The 16,529-nt window shown below is 53.0% G+C and overlaps 7 protein-coding genes across 7 annotated transcripts; 5 read left to right on the forward strand and 2 right to left on the reverse strand.

Moving 5' to 3' along the window:
• Window positions 1-3: 3 nt before the first annotated feature.
• Window positions 4-1,806, reverse strand: P153DRAFT_51052 (uncharacterized protein). The gene is made up of 3 exons (XM_033673246.1): window position 1,806; window positions 198-1,755; window positions 4-67 (listed from the first exon to the last, which is right to left on the reverse strand). Exons 2-3 carry the CDS (start codon window positions 1,529-1,531, stop codon window positions 37-39), a joined length of 1,365 nt encoding a protein of 454 aa, XP_033521901.1. The 5' UTR covers window positions 1,532-1,755; window position 1,806; the 3' UTR covers window positions 4-36.
• Window positions 1,807-2,092: 286 nt separating this feature from the next.
• P153DRAFT_368145 (phosphatidate cytidylyltransferase 1) lies at window positions 2,093-4,106 on the forward strand. Its single transcript, XM_033668442.1, has 4 exons — window positions 2,093-2,583; window positions 2,634-3,006; window positions 3,053-3,399; window positions 3,447-4,106. Exons 1-4 carry the CDS (start codon window positions 2,116-2,118, stop codon window positions 3,942-3,944), a joined length of 1,686 nt encoding a protein of 561 aa, XP_033521902.1. The 5' UTR covers window positions 2,093-2,115; the 3' UTR covers window positions 3,945-4,106.
• A 232-nt stretch (window positions 4,107-4,338) lies between these two features.
• P153DRAFT_432642 (uncharacterized protein) lies at window positions 4,339-6,322 on the forward strand (the record flags this gene model as incomplete). Its single annotated transcript, XM_033672981.1, has 2 exons — window positions 4,339-5,257; window positions 5,309-6,322. Coding segments are annotated over 2 exons (1,933 nt in total), but the record flags the coding sequence as incomplete, so codon positions are not given.
• Window positions 6,323-7,771: 1,449 nt separating this feature from the next.
• Window positions 7,772-10,514, forward strand: P153DRAFT_424165 (uncharacterized protein; the record flags this gene model as incomplete). Its single annotated transcript, XM_033672475.1, has 8 exons — window positions 7,772-7,987; window positions 8,571-8,904; window positions 8,957-9,177; window positions 9,239-9,367; window positions 9,402-9,536; window positions 9,586-9,857; window positions 10,010-10,303; window positions 10,357-10,514. 8 exons carry the CDS (start codon window positions 7,772-7,774, stop codon window positions 10,442-10,444), a joined length of 1,689 nt encoding a protein of 562 aa, XP_033521904.1. The 3' UTR covers window positions 10,445-10,514.
• A 931-nt stretch (window positions 10,515-11,445) lies between these two features.
• Window positions 11,446-13,181, forward strand: P153DRAFT_368146 (general substrate transporter). Its single transcript, XM_033668443.1, has 3 exons — window positions 11,446-12,366; window positions 12,424-12,816; window positions 12,875-13,181. Exons 1-3 carry the CDS (start codon window positions 11,473-11,475, stop codon window positions 13,127-13,129), a joined length of 1,542 nt encoding a protein of 513 aa, XP_033521905.1. The 5' UTR covers window positions 11,446-11,472; the 3' UTR covers window positions 13,130-13,181.
• A 214-nt stretch (window positions 13,182-13,395) lies between these two features.
• Window positions 13,396-13,650, forward strand: P153DRAFT_387261 (uncharacterized protein; the record flags this gene model as incomplete). The annotated part of the gene is made up of 2 exons (XM_033670625.1): window positions 13,396-13,492; window positions 13,553-13,650. The coding sequence occupies 2 exons, from the start codon at window positions 13,396-13,398 to the stop codon at window positions 13,648-13,650; spliced, it is 195 nt and encodes a 64-aa protein (XP_033521906.1).
• A 1,731-nt stretch (window positions 13,651-15,381) lies between these two features.
• Window positions 15,382-16,042, reverse strand: P153DRAFT_51084 (uncharacterized protein). The gene has a single exon (XM_033673247.1). The coding sequence runs from the start codon at window positions 15,925-15,927 to the stop codon at window positions 15,490-15,492; it is 438 nt and encodes a 145-aa protein (XP_033521907.1). The 5' UTR covers window positions 15,928-16,042; the 3' UTR covers window positions 15,382-15,489.
• Window positions 16,043-16,529: the final 487 nt, after the last annotated feature.

Below are 16,529 nucleotides of genomic sequence, written 5' to 3' on the forward strand. Positions count from 1 at the left end.
CCACGCCCGCCTCCAGCACCAGCCCCTCGCTAAACGCTAACCGCGTGAGCGAAACGAGATACGCATGCTGGCCCCCCAGCGTATTAACCAATTTACTCTTAACATCGAACCCGGGGTTAGACGTAGCGATGTGGTAGATGAGTTTCATAGTCGCGTTGATAGCGGCGACTTTGCGGGACTGCGCGGGGGCCAGCAGCGCGGCGTATAGCGATGTGATGCACGTGTCGAGGTATTTTATCAGGCGGCCGATGCACAGGCTGTTTGTGGCGAGGCGGGTGCAGCCCGTGACGGGGATGGAGAATTGCGTTAGCACGGAGAGGACGAGGAGGCGCAGGTCCCAGACGTGGAGGTCGGAGGTGGGGGTGGGAGGGGGTGGTTGTTGTTGTTGTAGGGAGGGGTCGGGGATGGGAGTGGGGGTTTCGGTGAACATGTTTGTTAGGCGGTTGATGAGGGCGTCTTCGCGGGCGGCTTGTGTGTCGTTCTGCGTGTCGGAGGAGACGATGGGGCCGATTGATGTGGGGAGGGCGGAGGTGCTGAGGATGCGGAGCATGAGGGTGATTTGGGGCTGTGGGTGCTCTTTGTTGAGGAGCATGACTGCGGTTTCCGAGGGGATGTTTTGCCAGAGACGGGATACGGCATCGGCGTCTGTCGAGGAGACGCAGCTTGTGGCCAAGATGTAGAGGAGCTCTAGACAATCCAAGGCGTCGATCTGGTTTCTGATGTCGCGCTGGGCGGCGGAGTATAACGTTTCGATGGATTTTCCGCCCTGCTTTGCTGCTTTGGCGAGGGGGTAGGCGAAGAGATCGATGGAGGCGATGATGAGTGGCACAGCTCGCTCGATCAATTTCACAGCCGTCTTCCCTGGCTCACACGCAAGAACAAAATGAAGGGCGTCAAAAATCAAATTCGTTGAAGCATAATGCTTCTCGTCTAGACAACGCTGCCATAGGTCGAGGAAGATGTGGCAGATTTGCAGGGCTAGCTCATGCACGTCCGACATGGTCGCAACTGCCAGAGTGTCGTAGATGATGGAGGAGAGCTTCTTTGAGGGCTGCGATGGGAAGGCATGCTGGGCGAGGGCTTCCAGGATGCGGTCTGTGCCGTTTGACGATCGATGCGACAGCAGGCGGTGCAGAAGGGTGAAACGGCTGTCTTCCTTTCGAAAGTGCTGTAGGAGGGCAACATCAATTCGTGGCTGGGCAGGCGGTTCGGGCTCCTTGGGTCGTGTCCGGGGCGCGCTCAGCTGGAGAGCAGGCATGGGTATGGGGCTCTGGTCGATAGCCTGCCGCTTCCGCTTGCCGGCCTGCCTCGGCGTTGCAGTCTTCTGCCGTTCACGATGCTTGGACGGGGAGGCCATGATGACATCGTCGTCGTCGAAGCCGTCTGCGAGCGGCGCCCTCGTCTTCTGCGCGCGCTTTGGTGTCCCAGCTGGACTCGTCGCTGCTGTGAAGGCAGGCTTTGGCCGCGATGGAAGACCCCTCCTGGTCCGCGGGGCCATGCCGTTGTTTCGCGCGTCGTGCTGGTCGAACATGTCGTGCGTCTGTGCCTGCTCCCTCTCCCGCTTCAGCCTCTCGTTCTCGGCCCTCAGCTGGGCCAGCTCATTGTCGTGCGCGGCCTTGGCGTCTGCAAGGCGGCGGTCATTCTGGCGGCGCTCAGCATCCTGTCGTCGTCTGAGCGTGTCGGCCTCGCCCTCCTTGGTCTGCAGCTTCCCCCTCAGGTCCTCGGCCAGCCTCTTCTCGCGGTCCCTCTCTTGCTCTAGCTGCGACGATTAGCAGCGCTCCCCACATGGCCACCGACGCGCGCACCTTCTTGATTCGGACGAGCTGCTGGTCCTCGACGTCGGCCTGGTCGTGGTAGAGTGCGTCGTGTGCACCGTCGGGGTAGTCGTGGTCATGGGCCTGCTGGGGCTGCTGGTCCTGGGTGTACTGTGGGGACCCCGCCACGTCATCCAGGTTGATCACCTCATCTCCGTCGTCGTCGAGGCCGTAGTCGGACTCGGGCGCGGCGTGTGTCGGCTGCTGGGTTGCGCGGATGGCGTTCGCCTCGAGATGCTGCAGCGTGTTGGCGGGGAGGTCGTCGAGGTCGGGGTCGGAGAAGTCGAAGTCGTCATGGTCCATGGTTGCGACTCCATCCGCCGGACGTGTGCCTTTTGTGCATGCTCCAGTCGCGTCGCGTCGTCACGTTACCTGCAGTGCTTCGGCGTCGGTGCAACCCTCTTATGCAGGCCGGGCGCTAAGCCCGCACAGTGACGTCTGGCCCTACTTTTCACAACCTGCCTCTACCAGACCTGCCCACGCCCGTCTGCCAACCTCAGCCTACTTGTACCCACGGCTGCCCTTGGTCGACGCCCTCACCCGCCACAGCACCTCCCCGCGACACAGCCAGCCGCTCTTCCTCCGCCCAGACCCGCGACCCGGCACCCCCCTCGACATGGCGCGTTCCCGCAAGGACGTCAAGTTCCAGCACCGCCTCGGCCCCGCCAGCAATGGCAGGGCGCGGCGGCCCTCGACGAGCTTGTCCGAGTACAGCGACAACGGCGAGATGCCCAACAGCCCCGCGCGCAGCACCGTCCTCGAGCCTCCGGTACGTTGGCCTCGCCATAGCTGCCTCTTCCCCCGCTGACCCCTCCCCAGGCAGTCGCATTCCCCGAGCAGAGCGAGTACGAAAAGAAAAAGGCAAACTTCATAACGCGCACCACATGGACGTTGGTCATGATAGCCGGCTTCTTCTGGGCCCTGGGCGCCGGCCACCTCTACATCATCATCATCGTCACGGCAGTGCAGATTGTCTCCTTCAAGGAGGTCATCGCCATAGCAAACGTCCCAAGTAAAGCCCGCAGTCTGCGCTTCACAAAGTCGCTCAACTGGTACTTTCTGGGCACTGCCATGTACTTTCTGTACGGCGAGAGCGTCATCTACTACTTCAAGCACATTCTGCTCGTCGACCGCATCCTTCTCCCGCTAGCCACCCACCACAGGTTCATTTCCTTCATGCTGTACATTATTGGTATGTTCGTTATCGTCTGATTCCAGACCACGACTGATTATAGTAGGCTTCGTCTTTTTCGTCTACTCGCTGCAAAAGGGGCACTACAAGTTCCAGTTCACCCAGTTCGCCTGGACCCACATGGCTCTTTTCTTGATTGTTGGACAGGCTCACTTCGTCATCAACAATATCTTCGAGGGCTTCTACTGGTTCATTCTTCCCGTATCCATGGTCGTCACAAACGACATTTTCGCCTACCTTTGTGGTATCACGTTCGGGCGCACTCCGCTGATCCAAATCTCGCCTAAGAAGACATGGGAGGGCTTCTTGGGTGCCTGGGTCTTCACCGTCATCTGGGGTATTGGATTGACGCATTTCCTAGCGCGATACAAGTACTTCATCTGCCCTGTCAACGTAAGTCCATCCAACACATTTGCATCGAATCTGCTGACAAGTATCAGGACCTTGGCGCAAACATCTGGACAGGCCTCGAGTGCAAGCCGAACCCCGTCTTCATTGCGCGTGACTACACGGTGCCTTTTGTCCCCGCCGGTCTGCCCATCCCACGAACGCTCAATTTCATGCCCGTCCAGTTCCATGTGTATGTGCTCGCAACCTTCGCATCCTTGATTGCACCCTTTGGGGGTTTCTTCGCTTCTGGGCTCAAGCGCACTTTCAAGATCAAGGACTTTGGCGACTCCATCCCCGGACACGGCGGTATCACGGACCGCATGGACTGCCAGTTCATCATGGGATCCATCGCCTTTTTCTACTACACCAGCTTCATTGCAAGCCACCACACGACTGTTGGAGGTGTCATCGAGATGGCCATCCACGGGTTGACATCTGAGGAGCAGCTGGAGGTCGTCAAGATTCTAGGGAAACATCTAGTGACCAAGGAGGTTATCTCGCCAAATGTTTGTCCCCTCTTCCCACCAAAACAACTTACACCTGACTAACCAAACTCCAGATCCTCGAGTATCTATCTGAGTCATTGAAGAGGAGATGAAAGTGTTAGCCCGTTTCCAATCATTTACGACGTTGTTTGTTTTGGGCGGTCTGCTAGGATTTGATTCGAATTACGCATCGTTTGGGATTCATTGTAATGGGCAGGAGCATCTTGCTGCTTGGTATCTGGACATATATACCCTCCACTCAACTGCCTCAGGGGTCGGGGCGGAGTGCTATATCTTGGGTCATGACCCTTGTGCATGGGCTTGGAAAAGCATGGCGACGACGAGAGCAATATCAACTTCACCAAACTTGTGGGCCGTCTTGGCAGCCGAGGTTGCACGGGCCATGTTGAATTCAAGCTTCACATTCTCAAACATGATCCATTCTCAGTACGCCGTAAATGCCACCACGCCCATTCGTGAACGACGCGCTGTGGCGATGTCTGTGTCCAGGCTTTCCCTCCAATGCGTCTACCCTGACTCCCGCTCGCGCAGGAGCCGATGCAATACTTCGCAATGCGCCGCGACGACGTGATACCCCACGACGCTCAAAACACCAATTGCGCACATACAACACCACCCCGCTATCCAAAGAATCCTTCTTCTCCCAGAAAGGAGTTCAGCCATTCTCCTTCGACCCGTCCACGACTGCATCTCCCAAAGGCAAGCCATCGCTTGTGCATCTCCCGACCCCACATCTTTACGAACACCTCCGCGCGGAGGGCGCAAAAGGACATTATGAGGAAGTTATGAAGATTAACAGCATCTTGGTCAAGGACAGGCGGGAGAAGCCAAACAAAGAGATGTACACTGCGATACTGCATAGTTTTGTGAGCTCGGACAACGGCACGGCGGGCAAGGTGCGGAAGGTGCTTGAAGAGATGGGGTTTTGGAGCGAGACCAGCGACGCTTTGGGCGGGATGGGGAAGGTCGAGCTGGATGCTAGGGGCTGCGAGTGCGTGCTGGAAGCCCTGGCTGTGCATCCCGACTACCTCCTGCGCACCGAGATTTTGGAGTATATGAAGGCGAGGTGGTTCACGCTGTCTGATCGTGGGCATGGCTTTGTCGTTGCCGGACTGCTCCGGGAGAGGAACTTTGAACAGGCGCTTGAGACGCTGGAGGATATGATCAAGAAGAAGACTAGGATTGAAGACTGGCTTTTCGACAAGGCCATCTGGATGCTGCTTGAGTTCGGCGAAGTGGAGGAAGCGTTCTATGTGCTCAGTCTGCGCGCTGACATGGTGGGAGGGATCAACGTGGTGAAAATGGATAACGCGCTCTGGGGCGCCCTCCTCGACGCAGCAGGGCAGAAACAACTCGTGCGTCTGCTCCCCCCATCCTCCCTAATCCACATACTAACACCCACCCAGCACGACGCCGCAAACCTAATCTGGACCACACGCGTCCAACCCAACCACCTCGCCCCCCCAACAAACACCTGCATGCACGTCCTCACCCTCGCCTCGCGCGCCGGCAACGTACCCCTAGCAACCGACGTCTTCCGCCTCCTCACCGCCCGCAACACAACCTTCACAACGCACCACTACGAGCCCCTAATCGCCACCTACCTCGCAGCCGACGACCTCCCCGCCGCCCTCTCCGTAATCCTCATCATGCTCTCCGCCGGCGTAAAAGTAGAATCCGCAACCTGCCACGCCCTGTACTGGTACCTGCACGCCGTCCCCACACGGCCCATACTCGCTTTCACACAGCTCATGGACCTCGAAGCGCAGGGCCGCAGGGTACCTACTAGCGCCGTCAACGCGTGTATTCAAGCTAGCATCGCGCATAAGAATTTCCCAGAGGCGCTGCAGATTTATAAATCCCTGCATGGTGTTGCGCACGCGGGGCCTGATACCGCGACGTTTAATATCCTGTTCCATGGGTGTCGCGTCGCGGCGAGGAAGGAGGTCGCTATGTTTCTTGTGGAGGAGATGATGCAGATTGGTGTTAAGCCGGATCGGTTGACGTATGATCGGTTGATTTTGGTTTGTCTGCAGGCGGATGATTTGGAGGATGCGTTGCTTTATTATGAGGAGATGCGGAGTTGTGGACGTGGTGGGGGGACGGGCGCGAATAAAAGTGAGCCCACAGTTGCTGCACAACAACAAGATGGGCCAGCCAGTCTTCAGGATAGCACCTGGACCCCCGCCATGCGGCCCCGGCGCGGCACTTGGTCCGATCTCATCGCCAAGTGCATTCAGAAGGGCGATGTGCGCGGGGTGGCTGTTTTTCGCGATTTGACGCGTGCGGGGGAGACGTTGCCGAAGAGTGTGGAGAGGAGGCTTGCTGAGCGGTTTGATGAGGGGGGGTTGGCTGGGGAGTGGGGTGGGGAGGGGGAGGGGGAAGGTGAACTGGGGGGTGTGGTGGGGGGGAGGGCGTAGAGATTGGTTTCGTGGCGGTGGAGGAGGAGGGAGGGGAAGGGGATGGGGAGGGGGAGGGGGAGAGTGTAGACTGTACAGTGAATGAATACCTTACATAGCTCGATATATATCTCACTAGGGGTATGTGTTGGGTATATAACCCTCTTTCTACCTTTTCATGGTGTTATTTGTTGAGTGTCTGTAAGTGTGAGATACGTGAGAAGGGAGAAAGTTAGATAAAGAAAAAAGAAGATAAGACCACAGTACATACACAAAGACCACCACTAACGAGAACTATTTCACATTGCACACAACCCCCTCCTCAGACCAGCATCTATACGCCACGACATCCGACATCCCGCCCACGGCTTCAATAGCAGTCATATTACCGTTAAGACACACCATCCATACTACTCGGGCGAAAAACACACATATAAAACTAGCCCGATACTTGGGAAGAAATTAACTAACTACTCACTTCCAATGCTAACCAGTCGCCTTCTTCCACCGACATATTCGCGCCACCATACGTGCTGCTATCCGACGTCTTGGGGGGAGAGCCATGTCTACAGTTTTCCTTTCAGCGAATAGTCGATGGTCAAATGCTGGAATCGTCGTCTGCGGAAGTGGGTAGAAGTCGTTTGTCGGAAAAATGCTGGGATGGAATCGGCTTCTTAGTATGAATATGAAGCATGGGGAAAAGTACTCGATATTTACCAGCGGGGCGGAGTTGGACGAGATGGTATGATGGTATAGATGGCGTGCTGGGTCTGGATTGTCTGGCATAAGCGTGATTTCTGCACTACGCACGGAGAGACTGCTGTCATGTTGTCGCAGCTTAAAAGTACATATAAAGTTCACTTTACAGGGTTCTGCATCAACTCAGGACATCGGCGCGCCAGCAAGCCACCAATGCCAGTAGTAACGAGAACCACAAGTACAATGGCTCGCATGGACTAGCTAAATCCTACACTAGCTAGGAGGCGGCGAATGAGGATGGGATAAACGACACCGCCAACTGATGCACCGGTGTTGGCAATTCCCACGGCGAAGGCGCGGTTCTGCGTGAAGTAGGTGGGCATAATCGCAGTCGATGGAACGAGAAGAAGACTCGTTCCCAGTCCGGACAAGATAGCCTGCGATAGGAGGACTTGGTAGTAGACTGGATGGTGGTCATTGGTGGATTTTCTGCTGGAGGATGTGGATATCAATTGAGTGTGATGAGTATACAGCCGATTAACGCTATTATTTGCGCAAGACCTCAGTCTACAAAGGACCCTGTTACAGAACCGCATGTTAGCAGCAGAAATGTGTGCAGAGATCTGATCCATGATATGAACGAGGGCGTTGAGAGAGAAGGGTCGACCGAGGTATAGTACTCCTGGAAACCCCCGAATGCGTTGATGAGACCCCTATCTGCTATCAGCAAGCAGCATCATGCATGAGTAGTGCACACACCATGAGTTGAACATGAGGAAGAAGCCCGCGGCGACCTGGACCCATGGTAGAACATTCAAATTCATTTTTGTCACAGTCTTTGATGATGTACCACTGAAACCCTGTCCTCCTACTGTGGCCATATTCTGTGAATATCTACTAGGAATGTACAGGTCCGAGTACAACTATATCGTTCAAAGGAGACTTCAGAGTGTAGTTCGAAAGGCACACGAATGTCTCGAATTCAAGGTAGAGATCTCGCAGTCTTGGTCAAGGTGGTATGATGGTTCCAGTAGTAGAAATTTCTGACTGTACACTCGCCTCAACAGCCTGGGCAACAGGGTGTTTGACCGGGACAGCGTGGGCGATGTAACTGCGGAACTCCATAGGACTGGTATTCGGACAGATTGGAAAGGCCACCAGATTTTTGGTGACAACACTTGCATGCAAGCTTTGCGTTCAACCGCCTTTGCCTCCTCAATCCAGATAACATATCGACCTTGGCATCGTGTGGGTCTTTCATCATGCACCATTGCGTCGCATGTTTTGCACAAGCATGCAACATCTTCTGAAAAGGCATCATTCAGCCGGATTGAGACCGAAAGAAAGAATGCATTTGAGGTTTCACTATTCTAGAGTCGCAAGAAAACATATTAATACTCTGTGAGAACTTCAAGATCATATCTGTGTCTCATGTTTAGCGTTCTGTTGTGCTTTGGAAGTCTTTTATCTGTACCCTCACCTGAGAACATCAGAGATCTCAGCATGCCTCTTATTTTTCGACGCCACCACGCCCCTGAGCCCTGAGGCCAGCGCTGCTACCTGCATACAGGCTGATTATCTGGCAACCTCCCCGAAAATTCTCAACATCAACCTGAGGTATAAAAGTCCTTTCCCAAAGGGTTTTGTGGATCGCAGCGATGAGGGAGCAATTAAATTTATCATCATAATCTTCCGTGTTGTAAACTTAAACAAGCCTGTTTGTATGTTCCTGCCTGCTTTTCCATTCAAAAGCCCCAACACCGAAGTCAAAGTGCTGAGAGGCTTGCCAGACAAAGCAGAGGATCTAGCATTAGCACATCTGAACGGAATGTGTGCTGCAGCCCAAGAGATATATGATCCTGGTGCCAGACTGGTCATCGTCTCGGATGGATTGGTCTACAATGGTCAGTTATCTCGTGGAGGCTCCAGCTTTGCTTTAGACATTGACAATTATAGATTTGCTCGAAGTACCAGATCATGTCGTCTGGGAGTATGGACAAGAGCTCCGCGCGCTTACGAAAGCCCGCAAGTACGACCAAATCGAGTTTGCCCGATTGAAGGTCATGTTCGCCGTGGAGAATTTACAAGAGGAATACGACGATATGACATATGCTGCCGTGGCCTCAGTCATACACCTAGAACTAGTGAAGCGATACGGAACCCTTGGGTGGGATGAGGTCAAGAATGAGTCGTATGTTACTACTGTGGATACCTAAAGTTTCTCGACTGGATTTGAAGACAATGTATCCGGTCGGGGAGAGCCGAACAAAAAGCAGGTTCAAGAAAGGTCTTGAGAAAATCGCAAAGTGCATGCTCGGCCGCGGCGACGCATTTGCCCGAGCATTGCGCGAAAATTTTCCAGATCAGGTCCGGTTATCTATCCATCTTTCAATAGGTGAAGACAAGATATCCATTAAACATCCTGTCGGTGCCAAATACAGTCACACCATGGCACAGTAGCGTCATCTACAAGCTGGACGGAACCGTCCGGGCTGGACATTGTAGTATGTTCGAGCAGATTGGAAATATGGAGTTGGTGTACGAGAATAACCAACCGTCACATTTCCGTGAGATCTCACCTATAGGAGTGGAGCACATCCGCTGTAACTTTTTTTCCGCTGTATCCGTGCGGCCTAATGATCCGACCGACAAATGGAACAAAGACACTCGCAATTGGCGACATCAATGCGTCGAAAGTGCGGGAGCTTGCAGAACACAACTCGTCTGTAATACTGCGCGACTTTGCGCAAACCAAAAATTGCGACCGATTCATTGCTAAAGCACACGACATGGGAGTCCCAACTCCATGGAAGTTTGGCCTCGTACTGAAAGTTAAAGCAAGGAAACCAGGGCCAGGGTCTGAACAATGTCTTGAGTCAAGAATGGATGCCTTTCCATTTTGATGGCATGTTCAAAACCGAAAAGCGGATACGAGAAGATGGAAGCGAATATCTATTCCCGACGCTGCCGAGATTCCAGCTTGTCACGGCTGTGACGCCGAGTCCCAAGAATACTGGATACACGCTGTTTTCCACATCTTCCCAGGAACCGACCGCTGGAACATCTGAAGCAGTTGACATGGTGGGTTAGCACACCATCGTTTGGGAATTCCAGCATTCATGGTTTGCCTTTGGTAGTCGACCACCCTTCAACAGGGCAGCCTTGCCTCAGGTATCACGAACGATGGCCGCAGGAAAAGACGTGGTTCGACCCTACGGATGTTGTGATCCGGAACGAAGACAACAGCACTTGCGAGGTGCTCGAGTCGCTGCTGCATGACCGACGAATTTGTTATTGGCATTCGTGGGAGGCGACCTGCTTGTTTCCGACAACACTTCTACGTTGCACACGCGGAGTTCGTTCCAGGCCGGTGTTGATCGAGAGTTGTGGCGCATCCTTTTCGATCCAGCATTGTTTGAGTTTAAGTGCAAGTATATGGTATAGTTTTCGAGGCTACTCCCAACGGCCTGCTTTCCAATGTGTCGCGTCCTTGTCATTCCCGTGTGATAGTGCCGGTAGTAGGTTTCGTATGCCAGTAGCGTCAGTAGCGTACGTCATGGCGCCTCGTCAGCAACTAATGACTCGCGTTCATTGGCACCTTGCCGTGCATTGTCTACGTTTCTGTCAAACCCCACAAAAGAGTACAGATTACAGTTGCACATCTGACATCAAGGATTGCTACAGGGTGTACCTACAGTAGTTGCCGCATCCTCCATCCTCCTCGCGAGACTTACCAACCCACCACGTACGATTCGAGATTCCACGCACGCCGATGATGCACACCGCATGTTAGTGAGCGGCAAACTGCAGGCGAACAAAGATAGGCGAATAGCGACCCTCTAGAAAGCGGAGCCAAGCTCACCAAGCTCTTTTTGACAAAGCTTGGCATAGCCACGGCCGCAGAGCCTCGACTTTTCCGTACGAATAGGCTCACCAGCCTTATCTGTCGTCAGGTGTTCACTCAACAAATTTTGCCGCTACAGGATCAGCGCTGTAGTTGGCCACCGACAGCTTGCTCCTGCCATTCGGAGACTATTACTATCCATGCCGCATCTCAACTGATTCGCCTCCCCGGTTCCACTCCGCTTACGCTTATTGACTTGCAAAACTTTGCGTGGTTTTCTCCAGATCCGAACAACTCCCGGAGTCCCACATAGCACCGCATGGGGTATGTTACCTCGGGGTTTCGGGGCTTTGCTTCCAGTCAGTCAAGGGACCGGACCGCGCTGCGAACAATCTTTGTAATTCCGATAACCCCATGGTGGAGACATCAAAGTAGCGCTCACGGCTCCAATGTAGCATCCACACTACTGCCGTAATAATGTGGGGAGAGGGTGATGAGTACAAATACCCGTCAGCGTCTCCCGTGGTTTTCATCCTCTCTATCTTCCATCTCAACTTTTGGCCGTCCTTATCGTATCTGCGAGTAGACTTGGCCTGTTCCTCCCGCCATATCGACGGAGCTCTGCACAATGGGCTTCACCGGAAAGAGCCTCCAGACGGCCCAGCTCTTGCTGGTCGTCCTCCCAGCATTCGTCCTCTTTGGCTACAATCAATCGGGTGTGGGAGGTCTCCTCTCTCTATCAGATTGGACCAAGCACTTCCCCGAAATCGATACTGTTCACGCTACTGGAGCTGTGAAAAGCCACAAGTCGACTGTGCAAGGCGCAGTTGTCGCGACATTCACTATTGGAGCTCTGTTTGGCGCTCTATCTTGCTCTTGGATCGGCGACGTGCTAGGACGACGCAAGGTCATCTTCGGCGCGGCAATTCTTACTCTTATCGGAGAGATCCTACAGTGCACCAGTTTCCAGGTTGCTCAGTTCGTTGTTGGCAGGTTCATCCTCGGCTGGGGTGTTGGAACCCTTAGTGCTACAGTGCCAGTGTGGCAATCCGAGTGCTCTTCTACCGCCAACCGCGGCAAGCACGTCGTCCTTGACGGCTGCTTCATCAGTCTCGGCTACCTCTTGGAAGCATGGATCAATCTTGGATTCTTCGAAATCAAGAACAACGCCCCTCTGCAGTGGCGCATCCCCCTCGCCATTCCTTGCCTGATCTCTCTGATCCCGTTGGCGACTGTGTTCACTATTCCCGAGTCTCCAAGATGGCTTGTAAACAAGGGTCGCATTGACGAAGCACGGGCCAGCTTGGCTGCGTTCAAGGGCGTCTCGCATGATGATCCTGAGGTGTATGCTGAGGTTGGTGGCATTGAGTTGGCGCTCGAGGAGACAGGTCGCAGCGCCGCGAAGCTGAGCGATATCTTCACCATGGGAGAAGACAAGCTTTTCTACCGATTTATGCTCTGCATCTTCTTGCAGTTCCTGCAGCAGATGTGCGGAAGCAATTTGATCTCCACGTACTCCACCGTAGGTCACTCACATTCCATCATACATATGAATACATCACTGACAATTCTTGTACAGATCATCTTCCAGCAAGGTCTCGGCCTCGACAGCGAACTCTCCCGCATCCTCTCCGGCGGTGCTCTGACGTGGAAGTTCCTTTCCTGCTTCGTCGCCTTCTTCACCATCGACCGCTTCGGACGTCGCAAGCTCTTCATGTTCAGCGGTGCCGGCATGGCCTCGTGCATGCTTGCTCTCGCCGTCGCGTCCAGCTTCCCCAAAACCAACAAGCCTGCGCAAATCGCCTCGGCGCTCTTCGTCTTCCTGTTCAACTTCTTCATCCCCATCGGTTTCCTCGGTGCCAACTTCCTGTACTGCACAGAAGTCGCGCCTACGAGGTTGAGAGTTCCAATGGCAGGTATCAGCACAGCCAATCATTGGCTGTGGAACTTCGTCGTCAACATGGTCACTCCGGTAAGTTCCTTGTTATATTCACTATTTATCTATATTTGAGACTGACTCGTTACGCTAGGTTGCCATTGACACAATCGGATGGAAATACTACCTCCTCTTCCTCATCATCTCTGCACTCGTCCTTCCTGTCGTGTACTTCTTCTACCCCGAGACCAACGGTCGCAGTCTCGAGGAGCTGGAGACGATGTTCACAGAGAACAAGTCGATTCGAAGCATTGTCAGGGAGTCGAAGAAGCCATTCAAGGGCTCCCTCCAGCATCGACGTTCGATGGAAAAGAGCGGAATGGTAGATGAGGACGAATACGCTGCATGAGCTAGACAGAGAACAGGACACGAAAATGTGACGTACGAGCTCATTAGTGGGGTAGCGGTTGATAGTTTTGACACGAATTTACGAAGTTTACGATGTTATGATAAATTATTCCTCGTTGCAGTGATGCTCATAGTGGGGTTTTTCTGTGTGTTTACTGGAAGCGTTATCCCAAAGTACCGTTGCAGTTCTACACACCACGTCGAGACCCATTCACTACAAGATAAAGGGTCCACCGACAGTCCAGATCCAGATCCAGATCCACAGCCATGCCCGACGGCGACTTGTCCACAAAACGCGCTGATCTCTGCATAAGGAAAGCTCACATGGACAAGCTGCCCCACGAGCTGGAGGCTCTAGCTCAAAGTGAGCATCCTAGAAGCCGCGTGCAGACTATGCGGGTAGCTCGGCCAGTTGATTTTTTAGCCGAGCAGACTATCGGCAAAGCTCATTCGACCATCAGCAAAGCTCATCCGACCATTAGAATGTTCATCCGAACACCAGAAAGCTCATCCGACCATTAGAAAGTTTATCCGACCACGAGAGAGTTCATCCGACCACAACAAAACTCATTCGACTACGAGAAATCTCAACTGACCATCTCAGCAAATAAAAATATCTTGATCTTGAAGTTGTTTGCTTAGGATAGATTGCAATCTGAAGTGGAAATCCAGTAGCGTCGTAGAATCCAGTCATGAGGCAATCATGCTTTCAAGATAGAGGACGTCTTGAATATGTTGCTATCATGTTAAAACCATGTTGTCAATGTAGCCAAGCCCATCCGACCATACAATAACTCAGGCGACCAATGCACGGGCCTTTCTTCAGTGTTGATGGTCCGCCGAGCTATTTGTGTGGTCTGCTGAACTACATCTCGCACAAGCTTTGGCTGCACTTCTTGTTCAACCTCAATTCCTCCGCGGGCTTTGTATATCTCGCCATTTAACGTCGTCGGGTCGGAGGTTACAACTTGAGCGACCCCGCTGGAATGTCGGTCAGAGAAGTTCAGATGACGTGACCAGCGGAAAGTTCATCACAAGGCGGATGGAGTAATAAGAATGTGTTGATACGATAGAGTATTTGTTCGCCGAGAGTGGTTATCTCGAGAGTTTACCATGAGTACCATCTCCACCATCATATTACGACATAGAAAGACCGCCTCTAGCACCAACTGTTGTCATGTTGATGACATGGTCTGAACGCAATTAAGCTTATCCTACCGAGTCGGTAAAAGCTCAGCCGACCATTGGGCAGGGATGGCGTCTAGCGTACGTGGTCGGCCGAGATTCTGTGTGGTCTGCCGAGCTGCATCCTGGCCGAATCTTGCCCGCTGCGCGGGATTATTTATACATTTTGCCAAATCTACCCGATCTAACGAACGGAACGAAATCGTCACACTCGTCGGCTAGCGCGCAGACTGATCAAAGCGGCTGAATCTGGGAAAGCTTGTCGAGACCCTGGCGATGGTCACGGAAGATTGTGAGCTTGGACACACCCAACTCCGGGGTATGTTGCATGGAGGATTGCCAAGACAACGGTCAAGATGCGGTTGGGAGGCGGATGGCGCACTCATATTGGCACCCAATCTTCGCGTACCGGGACTGAAAATTGGAGTTTGTTACAGTCGATATCTACTCTTCCTCTTCTTTTGATAAGCCTAGGGTCCTGCGGTATATCTTCGGCAAGTAACGTCGAGTGGAAGATGAGGTCGGTGAGTTCTTTAGGCAATCGTCTTCCTACTGCGTGGTACACGTTCGCTTTGATCTCAGCGTACGCATGGCGCTGTAGCATATCCAAAGCGTGCACGAAGTTGGCCCGGACGCAGCCAGCAAGGGCGAATACTATGTGATTGTCATGTAGGCAAATGCCGGGCATGAAGAATCCGTAAATATTCCGACAGTGCATGGCTGCATTTATCCAAGGTGGGTCCTGGCGTCGATTGCGAATGTACATATTGAGCGGGCGACTTCTGATCGACTGCAAGATCTCCGCGAGCCGTTTGTCGATCGAAACATGCATCGGTTCGTAGCTTGAATGCCCACTTGACACGAATGCTGCAGCTTCTCTACCGCCACTAAAACCACAATGCAGATAGTTGTATTTGGCCTTCAGGATTAAGGCGATGGCATGCTGCTCCCCATCCTCCATATTGCCAAGCCGTCGCAGTTCCTTCGAAAACCGTGGCAGAAACTTAGTTTGGTGATATGACGGGGAACGAAGGTACTCTTGGCCAACGCTGGGTGTATGATTTGGATCCAAATGGTAGATCACCTCATTGAGATGCGACGAAAGGTACTTAGCCCATTCGCTGCTATTAGTTGGGGGATTGCCTTCCAGTTGCTTGAGATACTCCTTCGGCAAAGCTAACAAGACATCAGAAATGCACAAGAATTTGTGATAAGCCACGTACTTGGTGAAAATAGGTTGATGTGCTGCCACCAGTCAGGCCTCTGTCGATTAGCACGCTCCAGACGCTCGCAGCTATCCTCGTAGGATGCGAGTTTCTTTTCAAACTGGCGACCAAAGTCCGAGATCATAGCATGCATATCGCCAAGATCTTTCGTTGCCTGAATGTACGCTGGATCGAGAGCGGGCCCTGAAAGATCTGGTGCTTTCACGAGGAGATCTTCATATCTGACGCATAATGACTGGTAGTCGTTCAAATGCTTCCTGACGTGAGACGGGTATTGGGTTTCACGGGTAAATTTTCGTTTCTTCGACTGTTCAGGCTCTTGGGATGATGGGCCGATCTCATGGATGAGTCGCTTAGGTTGCTTGACTACTCGCCGTCGCTGTGACATGGCTAGATATCGTGGAAGTGGTGTTGATCCTGGAGTGGTGTTGATGGAGTCGATGGAGTGGAGAAGCAGACTGCAGCCGGAGAGGAAGCTCCTTGCGCGTGGCGATCTTGGCAGCCAACTTGATCTAACAGGAGAGCGCGTTCTACAAAATCATATCAATAAGAGAATCGACTAGTCTTTTGTGTATGCATAGTAAGGACATATATCGCTTCGTGTGCTTGCCGTTTCACTCATAGAAATTCCACAGCGGCCTGGATAGTCGGAAGATCTGACGCGTCGCGAGTTCGTACCGTCCCTAGCGCGTTTTCACGACGCGTCGTACATTCACGACACTTGCTTCAATCATCCCTTCCTATACTTTCGCACCTTGAGTTAGCAATCAGTTCTTGATCATTCTACGCGTACATATCGTGTTTGAGTCAGAAACTAACTACGAGCCTGCACAAGCTCATACAGTGTATTGCAGGCGCGTCGATCACATGATCATGGTGGCAAACCTCTGGAACATCATCGACATCACCATGAGTGACTGATCAATCGATGAAGAGAATTGTTGGGGGGGTCAGGCGCTTTAGAAATATCAGGATCGCAACGCAGAATCA

The sequence above is a fragment of the Dothidotthia symphoricarpi genome, assembly GCF_010015815.1.
Source record: "Dothidotthia symphoricarpi CBS 119687 unplaced genomic scaffold P153scaffold_14, whole genome shotgun sequence".
In the NCBI taxonomy this organism is placed as follows: Eukaryota; Fungi; Ascomycota; class Dothideomycetes; order Pleosporales; family Dothidotthiaceae; genus Dothidotthia; species Dothidotthia symphoricarpi.

Coding starts and splice junctions, on each gene's coding strand:
- P153DRAFT_368145 (XM_033668442.1), top strand. CDS start 2,116: ATGGTTGCGACTCCATCCGCCGGACGTGTGCCTTTTGTGCATGCTCCA. Junction 3,007..3,052: donor CTTCATGCTGTACATTATTG/GTATGTTCGTTA, acceptor TGATTATAGTAG/GCTTCGTCTTTTTCGTCTAC. Junction 3,400..3,446: donor ACTTCATCTGCCCTGTCAAC/GTAAGTCCATCC, acceptor GACAAGTATCAG/GACCTTGGCGCAAACATCTG.
- P153DRAFT_368146 (XM_033668443.1), top strand. CDS start 11,473: ATGGGCTTCACCGGAAAGAGCCTCCAGACGGCCCAGCTCTTGCTGGTC. Junction 12,367..12,423: donor TGATCTCCACGTACTCCACC/GTAGGTCACTCA, acceptor ATTCTTGTACAG/ATCATCTTCCAGCAAGGTCT. Junction 12,817..12,874: donor TCGTCAACATGGTCACTCCG/GTAAGTTCCTTG, acceptor TCGTTACGCTAG/GTTGCCATTGACACAATCGG.
- P153DRAFT_51052 (XM_033673246.1), bottom strand. CDS start 1,531: ATGTTCGACCAGCACGACGCGCGAAACAACGGCATGGCCCCGCGGACC. Junction 68..197: donor ATCACATCGCTATACGCCGC/GCTGCTGGCCCC, acceptor CTGGGGGGCCAG/CATGCGTATCTCGTTTCGCT.
- P153DRAFT_51084 (XM_033673247.1), bottom strand. CDS start 15,927: ATGTCACAGCGACGGCGAGTAGTCAAGCAACCTAAGCGACTCATCCAT.